The sequence below is a fragment of the Heloderma suspectum genome, chromosome 2, assembly GCF_057233095.1.
Source record: "Heloderma suspectum isolate Gila_16-S chromosome 2, 16-S_ref, whole genome shotgun sequence".
Classification (NCBI taxonomy): Eukaryota; Metazoa; Chordata; class Lepidosauria; order Squamata; family Helodermatidae; genus Heloderma; species Heloderma suspectum.
The window spans coordinates 384111647-384130118 of NC_139459.1; the positions used below are offsets into that span (position 1 = coordinate 384111647).

Genomic DNA, 18472 nt, shown 5'->3' on the forward strand with positions numbered 1-18472 from the left:
TTTACTTGCTACACAGAACCCCCTGCCTGTCCAAGTAAACAAAACATGTCAGGGATGAGAAACTATCTGATACAGCAGCTGGCACCTTCAAGACTAACTACATGGAAGAAAAGACCAGCTTGATCCTGTTTCATATGAAAGACTTGCATCAGTGAGTTCTCCCAAACATGTTTTTTCTCCAAACAGGCAACTGGAACCTTCAAGACTAACTACATCTAATAAAGTACCACCTTGCTCCAAAGCCTTGCATCAGTGAGTTCTCCCAAACATGTTTTTTCTCCAGCCAGGCATGAGGCATCTGTGCATGGAAGTGAGATGAGCATTCAGAATGTTGCAAAGGTGATCAGACTTCTTCCCCTTATAATTATTAAAACCATAGTGATTTCTTCTCCTTCTTGCCAAAACTCTGGGGATTCTGTCCACCACCAAAAGAAAATCACTTCTGGCTCCACTGACACAAACATGAGATTGAGCAGTGACATGAGGTGATGTTTTCCATGCAGGCGTGAAGGAGCAGGCCCATAAATGCCTCCTTTGCCCATGAGGGCTTGGGAGAAGGTTTAGGGCAGGTGAAGAGGACTGTGGGGCTGTGAGAGTTACTTACCACCCTCCCTGGAAGATGGCAGGATTCCCATTTCTGTTAGGAAAGTCACTGCAGACTAAGTTTTGCCAGGGGGACTTGGTTTCTTCTAACCTTTCTTTCAACTGGTCAAGAGGAGGAAGGCAGAAGCTCTGCCAGGCAGACCAAGCATGATTCTGCTCTTGCTGCTCCTTCTGCTGCCCCAGGCAACCTGTGGGAGGCTCGAGGCCAAATGCCCGTTTACTCTGGAAAGGGATGAACATGACCTGCTCAATCATCACAGGCCAGGAGACCACTTCATTAGTGCAGTCGTCTCTGCAGCACACGCTCAGTTTCTGCCGTACGCTTTCTACAGGCCTCCCTCGGACAGACTTGCTTTGTGAGTCATTCTGCCCATGAGGGAGTTCCTGCAGCTCCACCTGCTACTGCTTTCATGAGCTCCAACCGTCCCGAATTCCCCTTTGCTCCCCCGTTATCTGAAATCCCTTAAATCGCTCTCCTATGTTGCCATCAACAGGAAGTCAGTGTTCAATGTACAGCCAGCTGATTCATGTTGAAAAGTGTCTTGGGAGTTGGGACAAAGGACTGGATATGCCCGATCTCGTCTGATCTCAGAAGCTAAGCAGGGTCAGCCCTGCCCTGTTGAGGACTTATACAGGAGACTGCCTGACAACCATGCTTCCTGCATTGAGCAGGGGGTTGGACTGAATGGTCTCGTAGGCCCCTTCCAACCCTTTGATTCTATATTATAGGACAATTTGAGGGAGGGCTATGATGACTATTAGCCCAGTGCAGAGCCTGCCATTCCGGTAGCTGAAACCGAACCAGGCCAGGCTCCTTTTGAACTCTGAAGTATGTTGTCCTCTGCCCTCTTGTTAACATGCAGAAGAAACACTGAGTTTAGTTTTAAACCATGTGAGGAAACACTAAGGTGGCAGAACACTGATCTCCTCTATCCCCCCCCCCCCAACTGCCTGTTAAGAGTGGAAATGTTTGTCTGGAAACGGAGTCCAATCATGAACCTATGAGGCTGAAAGAACTGTGTATGTTCAGCCTGGAGAAGAGAAGAGGAAGGGGAAACATGACAGCAGTTTTCAAATATCTGAAAGGGAGTCATGCAGAAGATGGAGCACACTTGCTCCAGAGGGAGGGCTAGAACTTATAAAACCCAAGAATGTAGTGCAGTACAGAACTCTCCGAGCAGAAATTTCAAAGGAGTTGCAGAGGAAATTAGTAGAGGAAGAGATGGAAGAGTCTGAAACTCAAACGAGGTTATGGCAACTCTCTCTCTCTCTCTCTCTCTCTCTCTCTCATTCTCTCTCTCTCACACACACAAACACAGACATAGACACAAACAGGAAATATATGTTTAGTCATTTAACTTATAGGCTGGTTGTTCTGTTTTACCCCCACCGCATCCAGACACCCACACCTTCATTGAAGCAGCAAATCAAACCAAAGCAACCAGTCTCCTTAGAACAGTCCTCCACAACCAGGTGCCTTTCAGATGCGTCACACCTCAAGTCCCATCAGCCCCAGGTAGCATGGCCAATGGTGATGAAGGCTGGGAGTTGTAGTCCAAAACACCTCAAGGGCACCTGGTTGGGGAAGTCTGCCTTAGAGCAATGCCCCATCATTTAAAGAACTTTCCCAACCCATTTTCCTGTCATTCTTCCTCCTTTCATTTGAAGGGTTCCGCATGCCAGATTCTGTTGTTAGATTGAACAGCTGCACTGGCTTAATTTTAAAATGGATCATGGCCATTTAGCCAGGAATAGCACAGATCAGGCATTATGAGGGCATCGGCATTTGTGCTTCTGGCTTTGGCTGGGGATCAGGGTTGGCATGTGGAAAGTTCTAGAAATATAATACAGATACGTTCATTGTCTTCAAAGGCAACAGCTGAAGCAACAACTGAATATTTAGGTTTTATTGAAGACAAGGTAACAATGCGCCACATCTACACATTTTTTTCAGGGAAGGAATCACAGAGTACTGGAAGATCCTGTCCTTCTTCTTTGCCATTCAGGAGATCAACCAGACTCCCAGCCTGTTACCAAACATCAGCCTGAGCTACAACATCTATGACAACTATCGCAATGCCAGAGTGACTTCAGATGTTTTTCTAGGCCTGCTCTCTCCTGGGCAGGCAAATGTTCCAAACTATGGCTGTGGAAGGGGGAAGCACCCAAAGGCTGTTCTTGAAGGAGCTGAATCTGAAAACTCCATCCAGATTTCAACCATGTTGGGTATCTATAAAATCCCACAGGTAGGGTGAGGTGGCATTTGCAGGCTGCGTCTCAATCCACTTGCAGTTCTCACCAAAGGAATCACAATGTGCTCCAGGGAACTCCAATGGGAGTTTCTCTTCCCCATGAAATTAGGTTACTTTGACCCACAATATGGTGCAAAGGGTTAAAGCCCCCCCCATGCAGGGGTCCCATTCTGTACTGATGGGTCCATGCTGTCTATATGTGAATGACGAATTCGGCACTTAAGGGCAAGTCATGTGATTAACTGCATGTGAAGTTTTGTCCTCATTCATATGCCTATGGCTCAGAAAGGAAAGGGGCACTCAGGGACAACAGAAAAGGGGGTAGTTAAAATATGTTCTGCCTCCCCTAAAAATGAAGCATGCTCCTTCTGCTGGGAAAGTACCATGAGCTGCTGGTACCTTGGTTCCATGATGGAGACTCAGGAGATCCTCCATAGTTTACGTTCCTTAAGGCATCTTCCTTTTTCAGGGTTAAGTAATTCTGAAGCCTGAACATTTAATCCATCATAAAATTAAGATTATTTTTTTTCCACTGGAATTAGGTTTCCACACACATAACTACCAGTGAACAGGCATAATCTTACAAGAAGAATTAAGGTTTGGTACTGAAACAAAGCAAACCATCTGTCTCTTCCTTTCTTTCCAGGTCACGTATGCTTTTGTTTCTCCATCTCTGAGCGATAAAAGTCAGTTTCCTTTTTTCTACCGCATGGTCCCAAAAGAAGAGGCCCTGTACCCAGGGATTGTCAAAATTCTGCTGCACTTCAGATGGACGATGATTGGTCTCTTTGCTGTCGAAACTGACAAGGGAGATTGGTTCATGAGGACCTTGACGCCTGAGCTGTCCAGGAATGGTGTTTGTGTGGTTTTTTCAGAAAGCCTGCCAGTATTGAACTCAAAGTATATTGAACTCCGTCATGCCTCATTCCGAAACTGGCCACAAGTTAATGTCTTTGTGTATTGTGCAGAGACTAGTTCCTTGGTAAAAGGAATATACCTTTTACAAAGTCTAATACAATCATGGATGAAACCCAGTGTGGGGAAAGTCTGGATCACAACAGCTATGTGGGACTTCACGTTGGAGTTAGGGTATTCTAATTTATCTTTCCAACACATCCGTGGGTTTTTTTCGTTGTTACTCCAGACAAAGAAAAAGACATACTATAATGATTTTTTACCCTTTTACTTTGCTATGAAGCAATATCTGGAGACAGCATTTCATTGTTCCTATGCAAAGCATGCATTGACTGTGAAAGGCTGGAAAAGATGCACAGAAAATGAGAAACTGGAGGCCCTGCCCCAAGAGGATATTGATCGAATCCATGCTCTAGACACCTACATCACTTACAATGCTGTCCAGGCTGTGGCCCATGCCTTAGATGCTGCTTCTTCATCAAGATTGAAAAGGATGGTTTTGGAGGGTGGAGACTGGCAGGATGTTCAAAAGCTTCAGCCATGGCAGGTATTCCCTTTTACATCACAGATATCACTGCTGAACATGGCAATTGATTTTACACCTGTGTAATCACTGCCTTGGATTTATAACATGAGAAATCGAGGTGGAATGTTGCATATTTATAGGGCAAATGAAGTTGCGAAACTCTCTGTGTCTACCTGTCATTTTACCACTCATATGTGAATGTCCTCAGTGAACATGAAGAGACAAACCCAGACAACTGAGTCTGGAACCAGCCCTGAGCCATGGGAGATTCAAGCATGGAAAGGGCAAAACTGAGATATCCAATGTGGCTTTTTGTTTCCTCAATGCTGGTATTTCCTCTGCCATTCTAGCTTCACCCTTTCCTGAGAAACACCCAGTTTTACAATAATTCTATGGATGGTGTGTATTTGGATGAGAACAGGGACCTGGCAGCCAACTTTGACATCGTCAACTGGGTGAGGCTTCCCAACAGGACTCTTCTTGAGCTTAAATTTGGGAGTATAGAAAGACAAGCATCTGCTGCAGGCCTCAAAGTCACCATTGACCAGGATGCCATTGTGTGGCCCAAATGGCTCAACCAGGTGAAGAAAATCATTCCTTTCATTTCACTAAATTTATTTATTGACTCTCAAGCTCTATGACATTTAACAGATCTATTTCATGAAGTTAATACATGTAATCAGGAAACAGTATGCAGTTGCTTCAGTTGCATGGGCTTAGGTTTAGTTACCCAATCAAGTTCAGTCCTATGTTACATGATGTGCTCTTCTTAGAGCCATCTAGAAAGTTGCACATGCTCTAACAAGACCTGCACACCCGCAGATAAGGAATGTCGATACACTGGCAAATAGCACATCTCTGGCTAAGAAGGTGATTCCCACCCAAGGAGGTCCACACTCAGACCCTGCTTTAGAGGATATCTCCACAATGGCAGATTCACTGCAGTTTGCAAGGGTTCAAATGTCTAAGCTGATTTGGGGGAAGTTACATGAGCAAATGGACTGGTTAACACTTAGAACAACTGGGGATGCTCCAGCCTTCATCAAGCCTTGATGGGGAAAACAGCTGCCTTCTTTGTGAAGCTGAGCTCTGGGCCAAATGGTAGTTTTTGAGGCTGCAGGAAAGAGTCTTCCCAAGGCGTGAAGCATACACGCATGCACACATGCGCACACACACAAAGAGGGAAAAGAGGGGCTGAAGGCTATAATTTGTACTAAGAACCTCTAAGAGCATTATACCTTTCCCTGGGCTGAAGCCCTTTCCTGCAGCCAAGAACTTTGATCCATCAGCAGCACATGAAGCAAGAAAAGCAAAGTATACAGTCCCTAAAACCCACTTTCATGGGTCAAACAGCACCTGAAGCCACCATCCTTCGTGGTTGGTTGGGCTGAGTCTGGCCAGGAGAACTGAATATCATCAATGGCATTGGTGTTTCTCAGCTAATGAGAGAGACTTCCTCCCTGCCCCTTTCAATGCTCTCCTGCTCAGGGATGTTTAATGGAAGAGATTAACTACACCCCATAATTTACTCCACACCTCTGCTCCCATATCCACCACTGTGAAGCAGCAATATTGAAGACCTGCTCCCCTCATGAGCCACTGCTCCAGTACAGTCCACTTCCGACGACTGGACTAATGCAACATTGCACAACTGAATGAGTACAGGTCCATACATTCGCAATGCTGTAGTACAAAATAAAAATAAACAGGAATGGCCAGCAGCCAAATATTGCTACTGCATAATACTGCTAATTGGGAAGAGAAGCCAGTGTCCAAAATGGATACTGCCAAAGGGGGTGGGGAGAAAGGAATGGGAAAAAAGGGCCAGCCCCACCCCTTGACCAGGTCATAGCCAAGTCACAGACACAACCCTAGACATGCTCTGTATGCAGGATTTAGTTCAGAGGAATGGGGCACGCTGCAGTGGACCTGTGCTGGAGATGTGTTGAAGGGGAGAACACCTAAAAGGACTCTGGAAAAACGCATCCTTTTGAGAGGGAAGCTGTGTCATTGCTGTGGAGTGACAACAACGGCATGAGTCACAAGTGTCCCTGATGTGCTCGAGCTCCACGCTAAGTCACCTGTGTAGATTGGTTTCAGCTGCCACCGCAACCCCTGCAAGCCCCACCATGCGAGCCCTGGACGGCCCAACAAGTTCCCAGGGAGCACGGGGGACTCCTGCCCCTTAGCAAGCTGGCAATGAGAGGCGGCAGTGACAGCGAGGGCCGGCGGTATCCATCAAGCACCTATCGCTGTGTGCAAGTAGGGATGCACGAAAGTCACTTACCATTTCAGCGGGGTGATTCATGGTGGCGGGGAGGCGCTCCGCACCTCCCCCCGAAATCCTGATCCGGCCGGCTCTGCTCCGCATAGATTCCTCAGAGCCACTGGCCGGGGCCAGACATCCGGCCGCTGGGCAGCCTACAGGGGGGAAAAAAAAGCGTATGCAAATGGCGGCGGCTACGGCGGCCGCCATTTGCATTCCCTTTTTTTCTCTGTTTTAGCCTACGTAAATATTTACATAAGCTATTACGGCGAAAAAAAAGGGGAATGCAAATAGCGCCCACTGCGCTATTTGCATTCCCCTTTTTTTCTCCGTAATAGCTTACATAAATATTTACGTAGGCTAAAACAGAGAAAAAAAGTGAACGCAACCAAAGCTGCAACCATTTGCGTACGTGGTTTTTTGTTATTGTTGTTGCCGTGATGTGCTACGTAAGTATTTATGTAGCCTATCACGGCAAAGGCATCTACGCAAATGGCATGGTGGCCGCCATTTGCATGGCTGCCTTTGCTGTGATAGGCTATGTAAATACTTACGTAGCCTATCACGGCAGCCTGGCCAGACACAAATGGCGGCCGCTACGGCGGCCGCCATTTGAGTCCACAGCAGCCGGCCAAGAGGCCAGCTGCCGCCGCTGCCAGAGCTGCCGCCGGAACTGCTGCCGCCCAACATCCACCCCAGGTAAGCTTTGTCCCGGGGGGGATTCCGCGGGGGGGCGGGGGGTGGGAGGCCATTCCACCACAGGTTTTGGGGGGGCGAATGCCAATGCATGTGGCCTCACTTATATCCGTGGCGGAATTCTCTGCCATCCCTATGTGCAAGTCTCCCTTCTTCCTGCTCGGGTGCAAGCAAGGAAGAAGGGAGACTTGCATACAATTGCAAGCACTGGACTTGCAGGGAAGTCTCTCCTCTCCCTGGAAAAGGTTGGCTCACTACAGAGTCAGGTGCTCGCGGACTATGCAGTGCTCGATGACCAGGGGTGGGCAGTGGTGGAAGCTCAGCGAGCGGGTTCTGGGAGGCTGAGTGGAGGGGGGGGGGTCAGTTGGACTCCACCCTCCTCTCGGATGCTTGTGACTTCCCTAGTCCTTCATACTATCTCCATTCAGTTAAGAAATATGACCTCACATGCAAATGACTGTTTTAACGACCTGTGTCAAGGCTTGCATGCAACAACAGGAACATATTGCAGGTAGCTGACCAGGTCCCTTACCAGATATCACTCTCCCTATCCAGTACATTCATGTTTCCCTCAGTTTTCTCCCCCACCTTCGACTTTTGGGGAATGCATTTGAGGAAGTCCATTAGAAACTGAATGGCTGGATCTAGTCTTCCCTGATCATGCTCAAGCCCATTTCTCTGCCTTTATTGTACCTTTGCTGAAGATGGACATAAACACTCCTGGCTCATTAGGTGCGTCTTCAAAATGGAGCAGGTGGCGATCACTCAGAAGAGACTGAATTCTTAACACATAGAAGTTCTCTGGAGTCCTTTCCCACTCTGTCTCTCCATTCCACAGATGAAATAACCTTAACACATTTCCCTTGGTGTTTGTTATCTTTTTCCTTAGCCCCTGCCTCCTTCAAAGTGCGTGGAGAGCTGTCGCACTGGATTTGTCAAAGTGGCTTGGGAAGGACAACCAGCTTGCTGCTATGACTGTGCTCCCTGTACAGGAGGGACCATCTCCACTCAGGAAGGTGGGTGACTCTGGAGGAAAATGCAGCCCCTGGGGAGGAGGGCAAACATTTTCTGGAGGTGATGTTTTTCTTAGGGCACTTCTAAACTTGGATACTTTATTGCAATAACCACAATTTATTTTACAAAGCGAGTCACCAAAAGTAAACTTTGAGGATGGACATGGGTAGGGTGGTAGGGGAGGGGGTGTTTCCAGCCGTTTTCTGTGAAGGGGTTTTGGGTTTTTTTTAAGACATCTCTAATCTCAGACCTTTTGTGAACCGCCCAGAGAGCTTCGGCTATTGGGCGGTATAGAAATAAATACATACATACATACATACATAAATTTTCCATAATTTATTTCACGAAGTGAGTCGCAAGCAATAATGTTGGAGGATGGACCCCTCCCTGGGGTTTGGCGGCTGAGACAGTACATGGGCCTAGGGATATGCTCCACCAGCCTCCATGGGTCTTCTGCACTTTTCATCGCATGCACACCCTCCATGGTTAATATTGTGATGTTCAGTCAGCCCACTTCTCAGAGCAGTGACAAGTGCCAGGGATGGAGAGCTTGCCAAGGTTTGATTCCTTTTGGAAGGAGGTCAGCGGCGGCTTAGTGGCATTTTCCAATATATGAATTCATTCACAGAGAAACGTAAAAACAACCCCCCTCCAAAACAAAAACACCCCAGAGATATGCTGGATCAGATAAAAGGTTTGTTTAGTCCAGCATTCTGTTCCCGCAGTGGCCGACAGTTCCAGAGTGGCCAATAGGAAGTACATATGGAGGACATGAGTGCAACAGCACCCTCCCGCTCATGTTGCCAGTAAGGGGTGCACAGAGGCATAATCATCATCATGGCGATCACTCATGACTGAGTAAGGTTGTCTTCCAAAAGTAGAGTCTATATAGATAACTCTTTAAAAGGGTTAGACAGATTCATAGAAGATAGGTCAATCAACACATTAATCTCTAGCAGTGGGTCTGCAGGTGGCTGTGAAGGCTGATTCTGGATCTACACAGCCTCCCACAGGGAGGACACAGGTTTCCAGGTGGAAGGTGGTCACGGTGAGGGTTTTCTTGACATGCCTTCTGCTGAGCTTGTTTCTCCCTTTCGCTCTGTACTCGTGCTTCTTCAAATTCCATAGCGCCTTTAATATAGGCTGACCTCCAGTTGGAGTGCTCATGAGTTAGAGCTTCCCAGTTCTCAATGCTTATGTTGCATTTTTTTTAGGTTAGCTTTAAGAACATCTTTAAATCTCATTTGCTGTCCACCAATATTCCATTTTCCATTCATAAGTTGGGAATAGAGTAACTACTTTGGAAGACGATAATCAGGCATTCGAACAACATGGCTGATCCAGCGAAGGTGATGTTGAAGAATCATTGTTTCAACACTGGAGGTCTTTGCTTCTTCCAGTATGCTCACATTAGTCCATCTGCCTTCCCAAGTAATTTGCAGAATTTTTTGGAGGCAGCATTGGTGGAATTTTTCGAGAAGTTGGGAGTGGCGTTTATAGATGGTCCATGTTTCACAGACGTACAGTAAGGTTGGTAGTACAATGGCTTTGTAAACAAGCATTTTGGTCTCCCTGCGAATGTCCCGATCCTTGAACACTCTACACTTCATTCGAGAAAATGCTACACGCGCAGAGCTCAGGAGATGCTGAATTTCAGCGTCGATGTCAGCTTTTGTGGAGAGATGGCTGCCAAGATAAGAAAAGTGATCAACATTTTCCAGCATCACACCGTTAAGCTGGATTGATGGCGCTACAGAGGGATTGGTTTGTGCTTGCTGGTAAAGCACTTTGGTTTTTTTGATGTTAAGCGAGAGACCGAGCTTTTCATATGCTTCTGCGAAGATGTTTATGATAGTTTGGAGATCTTCCTCTGAATGCGCGCAGATTACGTTATCATTAGGGATGGCGGAGAATTTCGCCACAGATTTCAGTGAGGCCGAATGCACTGGCATTCGCCCCCGCAAAACCTGTGGCGGAACGGCCTCCCCCCCCCACGGAATCCCCCCAGGACGAAGCTTACCTGGGGCGGAGGAGGCAGCAGCGGCAGCGGCTCCGGCGGTGGCGGCTGGTCTCTCGGCTGGCTGCTGCAGCTGCAAATGGCAGCCATCGTAGCAGCCACCATTTGCATCCTTCCAGGCTGCCGTGATAGGGTATGTAAGTATTTACGTAGCCTATCACAGTAAAGGTAGCCACGAATAAGCGAATAAGGTTGGAGCAATGACGCATCCCTGTTTAACGCCAGATCCCACTTCGAATGGATCACTTTGAGAGCCATTGTTATCCAAGGTTGTTGCCGTCATGCCATCATGGAGGAGCCGCATGATGTTCACAAATTTATTAGGGCATCTGGTTTTCACAAGGATGGTCCAGAGAGCAGTACGATTTATAACGTCGAAGGCCTTAGTCAGATCAATAAACGCCATGCACAGGGGTTGGTTTTGCTCCCTGCATTTTTCTTGGAGCTGTCGTGTAGTGAAGATCATATCCACTGTCCCCCTGGAAGGGCAGAAGCCATTTTGGGATTCAGGGAGGATATCTTCTGAGATAGGTAGAAGGCGGCTTGCGAGGATCCTTGCCAGGATTTTGCCTGCTGTAGCTAGAAGGGAGATGCCTCGATAGTTTCCACAACTGTTCTATCACCCTTTTAAAAGAGAGTGATAATCATGGCATCCCTGAAGTCTGCTAGGATCTCCTCCCTCATCCAGATTTTTTGATGAGCTTGTGAAGCTGTTGTGTAGCTTCAGCCCCCCCTTCTTTAAAGACCTCAACAGGTCCACAAGCTTTATTATTTTTCATTTGGTTAATGGCTTTACTGACTTCCTACTGACTAGGAGATACTGCAAGCTCATATCTGGTTTGTTTTTGTGGGATTTGCGAGAAAACCTCATCAGCCACAATAGAGTTATGGTTAAGGAGGTTGTGGTAATGCTCTTTCCAACACAGTGCAATAGACTCTCTGTCCTTTAGAAATTCAGCACCATCTATTGAGCATAAGGGGTTTGTACCATGGTTTGTTGGTCCGTAGATGGCCTTTGCGGCATTAAAAAAGCCCCATGAGTCATGGGCATCTGCAAAATGCTGGATTTCTTGAGCTTTCTTTATCCACCAGGTGTTCTTAAGTTCTCTAGTTCTTCTTTGGACCTCAGCCTTTGCACTGGCGTAGATTTTTTTCTTAGTGGCACAGTTGATGTCTTTTTGCCATATTTGGAAAGTTTTCCTTTTCTTATCAATAATATGTTCAATCTCCCTATCATTCTCATCAAACCAGTCCTGATGTTTCTTAGTTTGGTATCTGATAGTTTGTTCACAGGCTGCGATAATGGAAGTCTTCAGTTTATTCCAGTGTTCCTCAACATTTTCAGGGGTTTCCATAGGTAGATGTTCCTTGAGGGTTGTTTGAAAGCAGGGTCGCTTAGTAGGGTCTTGAAGGGCTTGGGTGTTCATTTTATGCCTTGATTTTCTTCCTTGGAGCCTACACTGAGGGACAATCTTAATGGCCATCATGGAATGAATTAATCGGTGGTCTGTCCAGCAGTCATCAGCACTCGTCATGGCTCTAGTGAGGAGTACATCGCAGCCATCTCTGGCATAGACAATTACATAATCTAGAAGATGCCAGTGCTTCAATCGAGGGTGCTTCCATGATGTTTTAAATTTATTTTTCTGATGAAAAAGTGTGTTGGTAATGACAAGATTATGCTCTGCACATTTAGTCAGAAGTAGAATTCCATTCTGGTTGCTATTGCTGACTCCCTCTTTCCCAATGGTCCCTGGCCACAAATCAAAATCATGCCCAACTCTTGCATTGAAATCGCCCAGGAGGATGATTTTATCCTCCTTAGGTATCTCTGATAAGATGGTGTCCAGTTTGGAGTAATTTTTTTCTTTGATGTCTTCACCAGCATCTAATGTTGGTACATAGGCACTTAGAATAGTTGCCTGCTGGTTTTTGGTGAGTTTTATTTGGAGGGTTGAGAGTCGTTCATTAATGCCAGTAGGAACTTCTGACAAGAACTTCATAAGATCATTTTTAATAGCAAAGCCTACTCCATGTATTCGTTGTTCTTGTTCAGGCAGTCCTTTCCAGAAGAAGGTGTAACCTCCTTCGAGTTTCTTGGAGTGCTGCTATGTCAATGTTAAAATGTCTCAGCTCCCTTGCAATGCTGGCAGTCCTGCGTTCAGCATGTTCACTGTCTGTATTGTCCAGCAGTGTCTGTATATTCCATGTTCCAAATTTCATTTGTCTTTTGCGACTGCTAAATGGTGACCCACTGGACACGGTAATCCAGTCAGGGAGAATATGAGGCAGACTACGTTTAGGACACCTTTTCTAGCCCCCTCCCCATACGGGGTGAGCAGAGTGGATCCTGAATAGGACTGCTCAGTCGTGGATACAGCTGCCGAACTACTCAACAGCCTCGATCCTTGAATCAGGACAACTGAATCTGTATCCACCGCCCATGTGCCGGTCCATGACTAGGGGCTTCCAGATTTCACAGTCCCGCCCCCGTTGCCATTTGCCGATCGCCATGGGACTTTTCGTTGGTTGGGTTTAGATTGGAAGATGTCTGTGCGTGAATTTCTTTTATGTGTGGAATCAGTGCACAATGATCAACACACAGTCTTCACAGAAAAGGCTCTAATCCAATGGCATGAATATCATGATAATTGGTGGTCCTTTATCTGCTGCAGCCTTCATCCGCCTTCTCAGCCATTGTAACATACACCTTGTTATCTTCCACCTGTTCTGCCATTGAGGACTTTCTTGGATCGTTCTTTGTCTGGTTCCTCCCCCTTGACCTTGCTGCCGTGGGTGACCCTGCTGGGAGTACATAACTCCCAAGGGCTTCGCTCACAGGGTTCATTGGAACACACAAGCCCGCTCACCACAGCAAGGTGACGATCCAGCGAGTAGGTGCATCTGACACTGGTGCATACTCCCATTTCTGCATTTTCAAGATTTGGTCCTGTTCCTTGGTTTTTCCCTCTTCTCTTGTACATGGGCTTGGTAGTTCTGCAGAAGTGATTTTGTATTTAGTACAATAAAACACACATTTAATATTGTTTATTACCACGGTTGGGTTTCATTAGCATTGGTTTTGTGGTATTCTGCAACTCGCGTTTCCCCCTTTTTGTTTCGAGTGCTCCAGCTCCCAGCTTGGCCAGGGACTCTTCACAGCTTCATCCGCAGGGCATACACCCCAACTGGGAGGTGAGTCCCTGGGACTTCTCTTGCCAAATATCACCCCATAGGAAATGTGCATGGCATGCAGAACAGCCAGTGCTGTGAGGTACTGGCCAAGTCCTCTGCGGCCAGCATCACATGCTGTAATCTCCAATCACACATTGGAGATAACAACAGGAAAGACCGCTAAGCTCCACTGACTAGAATAATTAATGAAGGCCTTGTAGGCCAGACAGGGAACCTTCACAGGTCAAATATGGCCTACAGGAAAGAAATTCCCCATTTCTAGGTTAAACTCATGGTTGATTTAGATTCTAAACACATTAATCACTAAGAGAGCAATCCTATGGCTGCTAGACACTGTCTACAGGGCCATAGGATATGCTTATTTCCAGGAACCAACCTCGGAGCCCGCTCTCTGAGGTCGGTTCCTGGAAAACTGACTGCCCTCCTCATCTGCGCTGACCCAGAGGCAATGTAGAGAAGGCCCATCCTCCACGCTCAAAGAGGAGCATGGAGCAACTAAACAGGGGCAGGTCTGGGGGGACGTTCCGGGGTGAGAAGAGCGGAGCTGCACATATGAACACATCCTAAAAAATGCCCTCTTTCTTTGTTTTCCTCTCTTCCTTTCATAGGTTTGCAAAATTAATTTTGCCTTCTGTACAATAAATTGCACATTGAATACTGCTTGCTACAATACTTGGGTTTGTGCATTTTGAAAATTTGGTCGTGTTTCTTTGTTTGTTTTCCCTCTTCTATTGTATATGGGCTTGTTAGCTTTGCAGGATTGAGTTCATCTTTTGTGCAATAAATCACCAATTTAATATTGCTTATTGCAACCACTGCGTTTTGTATAAGTGTTTTTTTGTGGTATTCTGCAACTTTTTGTTTCAAGGGCTCCACCTCCCAGCTGGACAAGGGACTTTTCACAGCTTCATGGTATAATCCCCAACTAGGAGGCACCACAGAGGCAAGCCCCCAGGACTGCACATGTCCATAGGAAAGGTGCATGGCATACAAAACAGCCAATGGTGTGAGATGCTGGACAAGTCATCTGCTCCCAGTATCCCCTGGCTAATCTCCAACCACAGCTCGCAGGTAACAGTAGGGATTTTCCCAGAGAAAGATGGCTAAACCCCAACTGCTAGAATAATCCATGAAGACCTTCCACAGGGCACATTAGAAAATCCCCATCTCTAGGTTAAAGCCACGTTTAAATCCGAATTCTAAACATATGAATCACCAAATGTAGGGGTGGACGAAAGTCACTTACCTTTTCTCGCAGCTTGTTCGCGGTGGGGGGGAGCGCTTCGCTGCTCCCCCCGCGAAGTTCAGGCCAGGGGGGGAGGCTTCCCGCCTCACCCGGCCAAAATTCAGGCCAGGGGGGGAGGCTTCCCGCCTCGCCCGGCCGAAATTCAGGCCAGGGAGGAGGCTTCCCGCCTCGCCCGGCCGCGAACACGAAACTAAAAAAAAAAAAAACCCAACGTCCCCTGATAGGCTACGTGACGATTCACGTAGCCTATCACGGCTAGATCTGGAAAGTCAGCCATGATAGGCTACATGAATCGTCACGTAGCCTATCACGGGTGACTTTAAAAAAAAAAAAAAAGCGCGTACGCGAATGGCGGCCCCCATAGGGAGCCGCCATTCGCGTTCCTTATTTAGTTGCTGTAGTCTATGTAAATGTCTACGTAGACTACGGCGAAAATAAGGGCAACGCAAATAGCGTTGCCCTTATTTTCGCCGTAGTCTACGTAAAGATTTACGTAGACTACAGCCACCAAATAAGGAAGGGGAATGGCGGCTCCCTATGGGGGCCGTCATTATCCGTACACACTCTTTTTTTTTAAAGTCACCCGTGATAGGCTACGTGACGATTTACGTAGCCTATCACGGCTGACTTTGCAAATCTAGCCGTGATAGGCTACGTGAATCGTCACGTAGCCTATCAGGGGATGTTTTTTTTTTTTTTCTTTGATTGCAATGGCGGGGGCGGCAGCCGGTCGAAAGACCGGCTGCCGCTCCCGCCCCGCTCGAACACCGGATGAACCGCCAGCCGGACCTGCCACCGGGAGGGACATTCAGGGAAGGTAAGTCCCGTCCCGAGGGGGGTGCGGGGGGCGGGGGGGTGCGGAGGATTTCTCCCCGAAACTTGTTCGGGGGGCCGAACACATTGGCGCTCGGCCCCCCGAAGTTTCGGGGAGAAATTCTCCGCCATCCCTAACCAAATGTGAGTTGTTGACATGGGAGAATGACGAAGCCCAGAAAGCCTGTCTGTGCCCTGCATGAAATCACTGTGTGCTGCCCATCCACAGGAAAAATATCTTTGATGGGATGTAAAAGAACAGAGATTGTCGAGGATGTAAGGGAAATGTTACTCTTATTCTTTCTTCTTTCCAGATGCAGACCATTGCACCAAGTGTCCAGATGATCAGCATCCAAACAAGGGCCGAGATCAATGCATCCCCAAGATTCTAACTTTCCTGTCCAATGAAGAAATGTTGGGGTTCATCCTAGCTTCCTTTGCCCTATTCCTGTCTTTAATCACAGGATTTGTGTTAGGAATCTTCATTAAATTCCTAGAAACTCCAATAGTCAGAGCCAACAACCGGGAGCTCTCCTACATTCTCCTCATCTCCCTCCTGCTTTCTTTCTTGTCCTCCTTACTGTTTGTTGGCCAGCCAAGGAAAGTGACCTGCCTCCTCCGGCAAACAGCCTTCAGCATCATCTTTTCAGTTGCCATCTCTTCTCTCTTGGCCAAAACGATGACTGTGGTGCTGGTCTTCCTGGCCACAAAGCCAGGGAACAGGCTGAGGAATTTGCTGGGATTGGGAAAGAGTTTGACCAACGCTGTTGTCATTTCCTGTTCCAGTGTTCAAATTGTCATTTCCATCCTCTGGCTGGGCTCATCTCCCCCATTCCCAGACTCTGACATGCACTCCCAGCCTATACAGATCATCCTGCAATGCAATGAAGGGTCTGTTGCCATGTTTTACACTGGCCTTGGCTATATGGGCTTCCTGGCTGCCATCTGCTTCACGGTGGCTTTCCTAGCTAGGAAGCTGCCCGGGGCCTTCAATGAAGCCAAGCTGATCACCTTCAGCATGCTGGTCTTTTGCAGTGTTTGGGTGTCCTTTGTGCCCACCTACCTGAGCACAAAGGGGAAATACATGGTAGCCGTGCAAGTCTTCTCTATCCTGGCCTCCAGTGCTGGGTTACTTGGCTGCATCTTCATTCCCAAGTGTTATGTTATTATCCTGAGGCCTCATCTGAATACAAAGGAGCATCTCATGATGAAAACCAAAGAACAAATCTGATTTATATTTTTACCAAACACTCTGATATTCTTCCCCCCCCTCCTTTTTTTAAATAGCACTCTGAACCTGATAACTAGGCTTCTTCCTCATTTTTGAAAAGCAACAGCACAGACATTCCCCCCCCCCATTTTAACCTTGATAGCTACTTTTTATTATTATTTATTTCTCCACTATCCTTACCTGAGCCCTTGAGGGAAATAGTTGCTGGTTCATACCCACAAGAGCTGGGGTATTCTGCTTCTGAGGCAGAGGCTGAGTGACCCCCCAGCCCCAAAGTGTGTTGTTGTCTGAAAAGGCAGGCCAAAGAAACGTCTATGAGGAGGAGTGCCATTTACAGAGGACAGCTTCTCATGAGTAGATGACTCCACATGAGCTAGGCTCCCCTCATGAGTAGGAGTTTTTCCAGAGGGTCTGTGAGAAATTGAAGCTGACCTCTGGAAGGTCTGGCTTTATCACCTCTCTGTCGGAACTGGGGATGTATGGACTCACCCACATCTGGCTTCCTTGGGCTCCAGCCAAGCTGGCACCCCTGCTCATCCCCCCCTCTGGATGCACTTGGCATGCCTCTGCACTTGCCTGGCCCCACTCACTGAGCAGCCCGGTGCACAGCGAGTGGGTCCTGCACTGCTCTTGAGAGCTGTCTCTTGAGAGACGGATCCCTACGTGGAGCTGGGAAAGCACTCCTTTTCTTCTGAGGAACCCAGGGTGCCAGGCATGGGCAGCTTCCACATGCCGGGCACCCTCATTTCCTCAGAAGAATCAGGCTGCAGCAATTTTTTAAATGTCTTTGTTCTATTCTTGAGCAAGAACACAACGAAGACAGCTTAAAAATACGGAAAGCAGGGGGCGTGGTGGAGTGGGCTTGGGTGACACCCAAAGGGGTCCCTGCCACTAGGGCATCCTCTCCTCTCCCCTCCCCCACCATGCACCACCTTCCCCACCCCACAGGCATTTCCCCACAGCCAGTGTGGAGGATACTTCCAGCTACTTGCTTTTAAAATGCAAGCGGCGAGCAGCACCTTTTAGCTGGGCAAAGGGAAAATGCCTTTTCGGGGACAAAATCCGTCCCCCTCCCACCTAGGACTGGCTTGCCCCCCGGTCCTTGGTGGTGGGGTGGATTTCACTCCTACACACACATTTTTGTGAGGAGCACTTTGGAAATCTGAAGTAAGTGAATGGGCAAGGCGCTCCGTTCACTGACATTAGAATTTCAACATGGTCCTCCTGAAAATCAGGGGTGGGGGGAATTGCCCTTGCTGTGGGTCCTGTTGCCCCAAGAACCCTTGGCGGGGGATGGGATTCCTACCCCCACCCCTGATTTTTGCAAGGAGCACTTTGAAACTCCAATGGAAGTGAATGGAGCAAGGCACTCCATTCATTTGCACTTGATTTGCACAGTGCTCTGCGAGAAAATTGGGGTGGGGTGAAATCCAGTCCCCTCACCAAGGAGATGGGAGCAGGAGCTGGGATGGGAGGAGGAGAAGGGAATCCCCTTCTCCCCATTCTTCTGACCTGCAGCTGCCAGTAGTTGTGTGCCGCCCCTCCGGACTGCCCCTTGTGGGGGAGGTAGACCTTCCCCTGTCCCCCCCTCCCAGTACCGTTCCACACCTGGGTGAGTGAGGAGGGTTGGTCTCCCAGGCAACCCTTATCCACCCGCCGAGCCGCACAACCCATTCGGGGCGCCTCAGGGGTCACCTG

The 18472-nt window shown here is 47.8% G+C and overlaps 1 protein-coding gene across 1 annotated transcript; it reads left to right on the forward strand.

Annotated features, from left to right (window-relative positions):
- Nucleotides 1–750: 750 nt before the first annotated feature.
- Nucleotides 751–17408, forward strand: LOC146356393 (vomeronasal type-2 receptor 26-like). Its single transcript, XM_084830082.1, has 8 exons — nt 751–959; nt 2558–2849; nt 3502–3741; nt 4647–4751; nt 6397–6558; nt 8148–8274; nt 16008–16147; nt 17169–17408. The coding sequence occupies exons 1-8, from the start codon at nt 751–753 to the stop codon at nt 17406–17408; spliced, it is 1515 nt and encodes a 504-aa protein (XP_084686208.1).
- Nucleotides 17409–18472: the final 1064 nt, after the last annotated feature.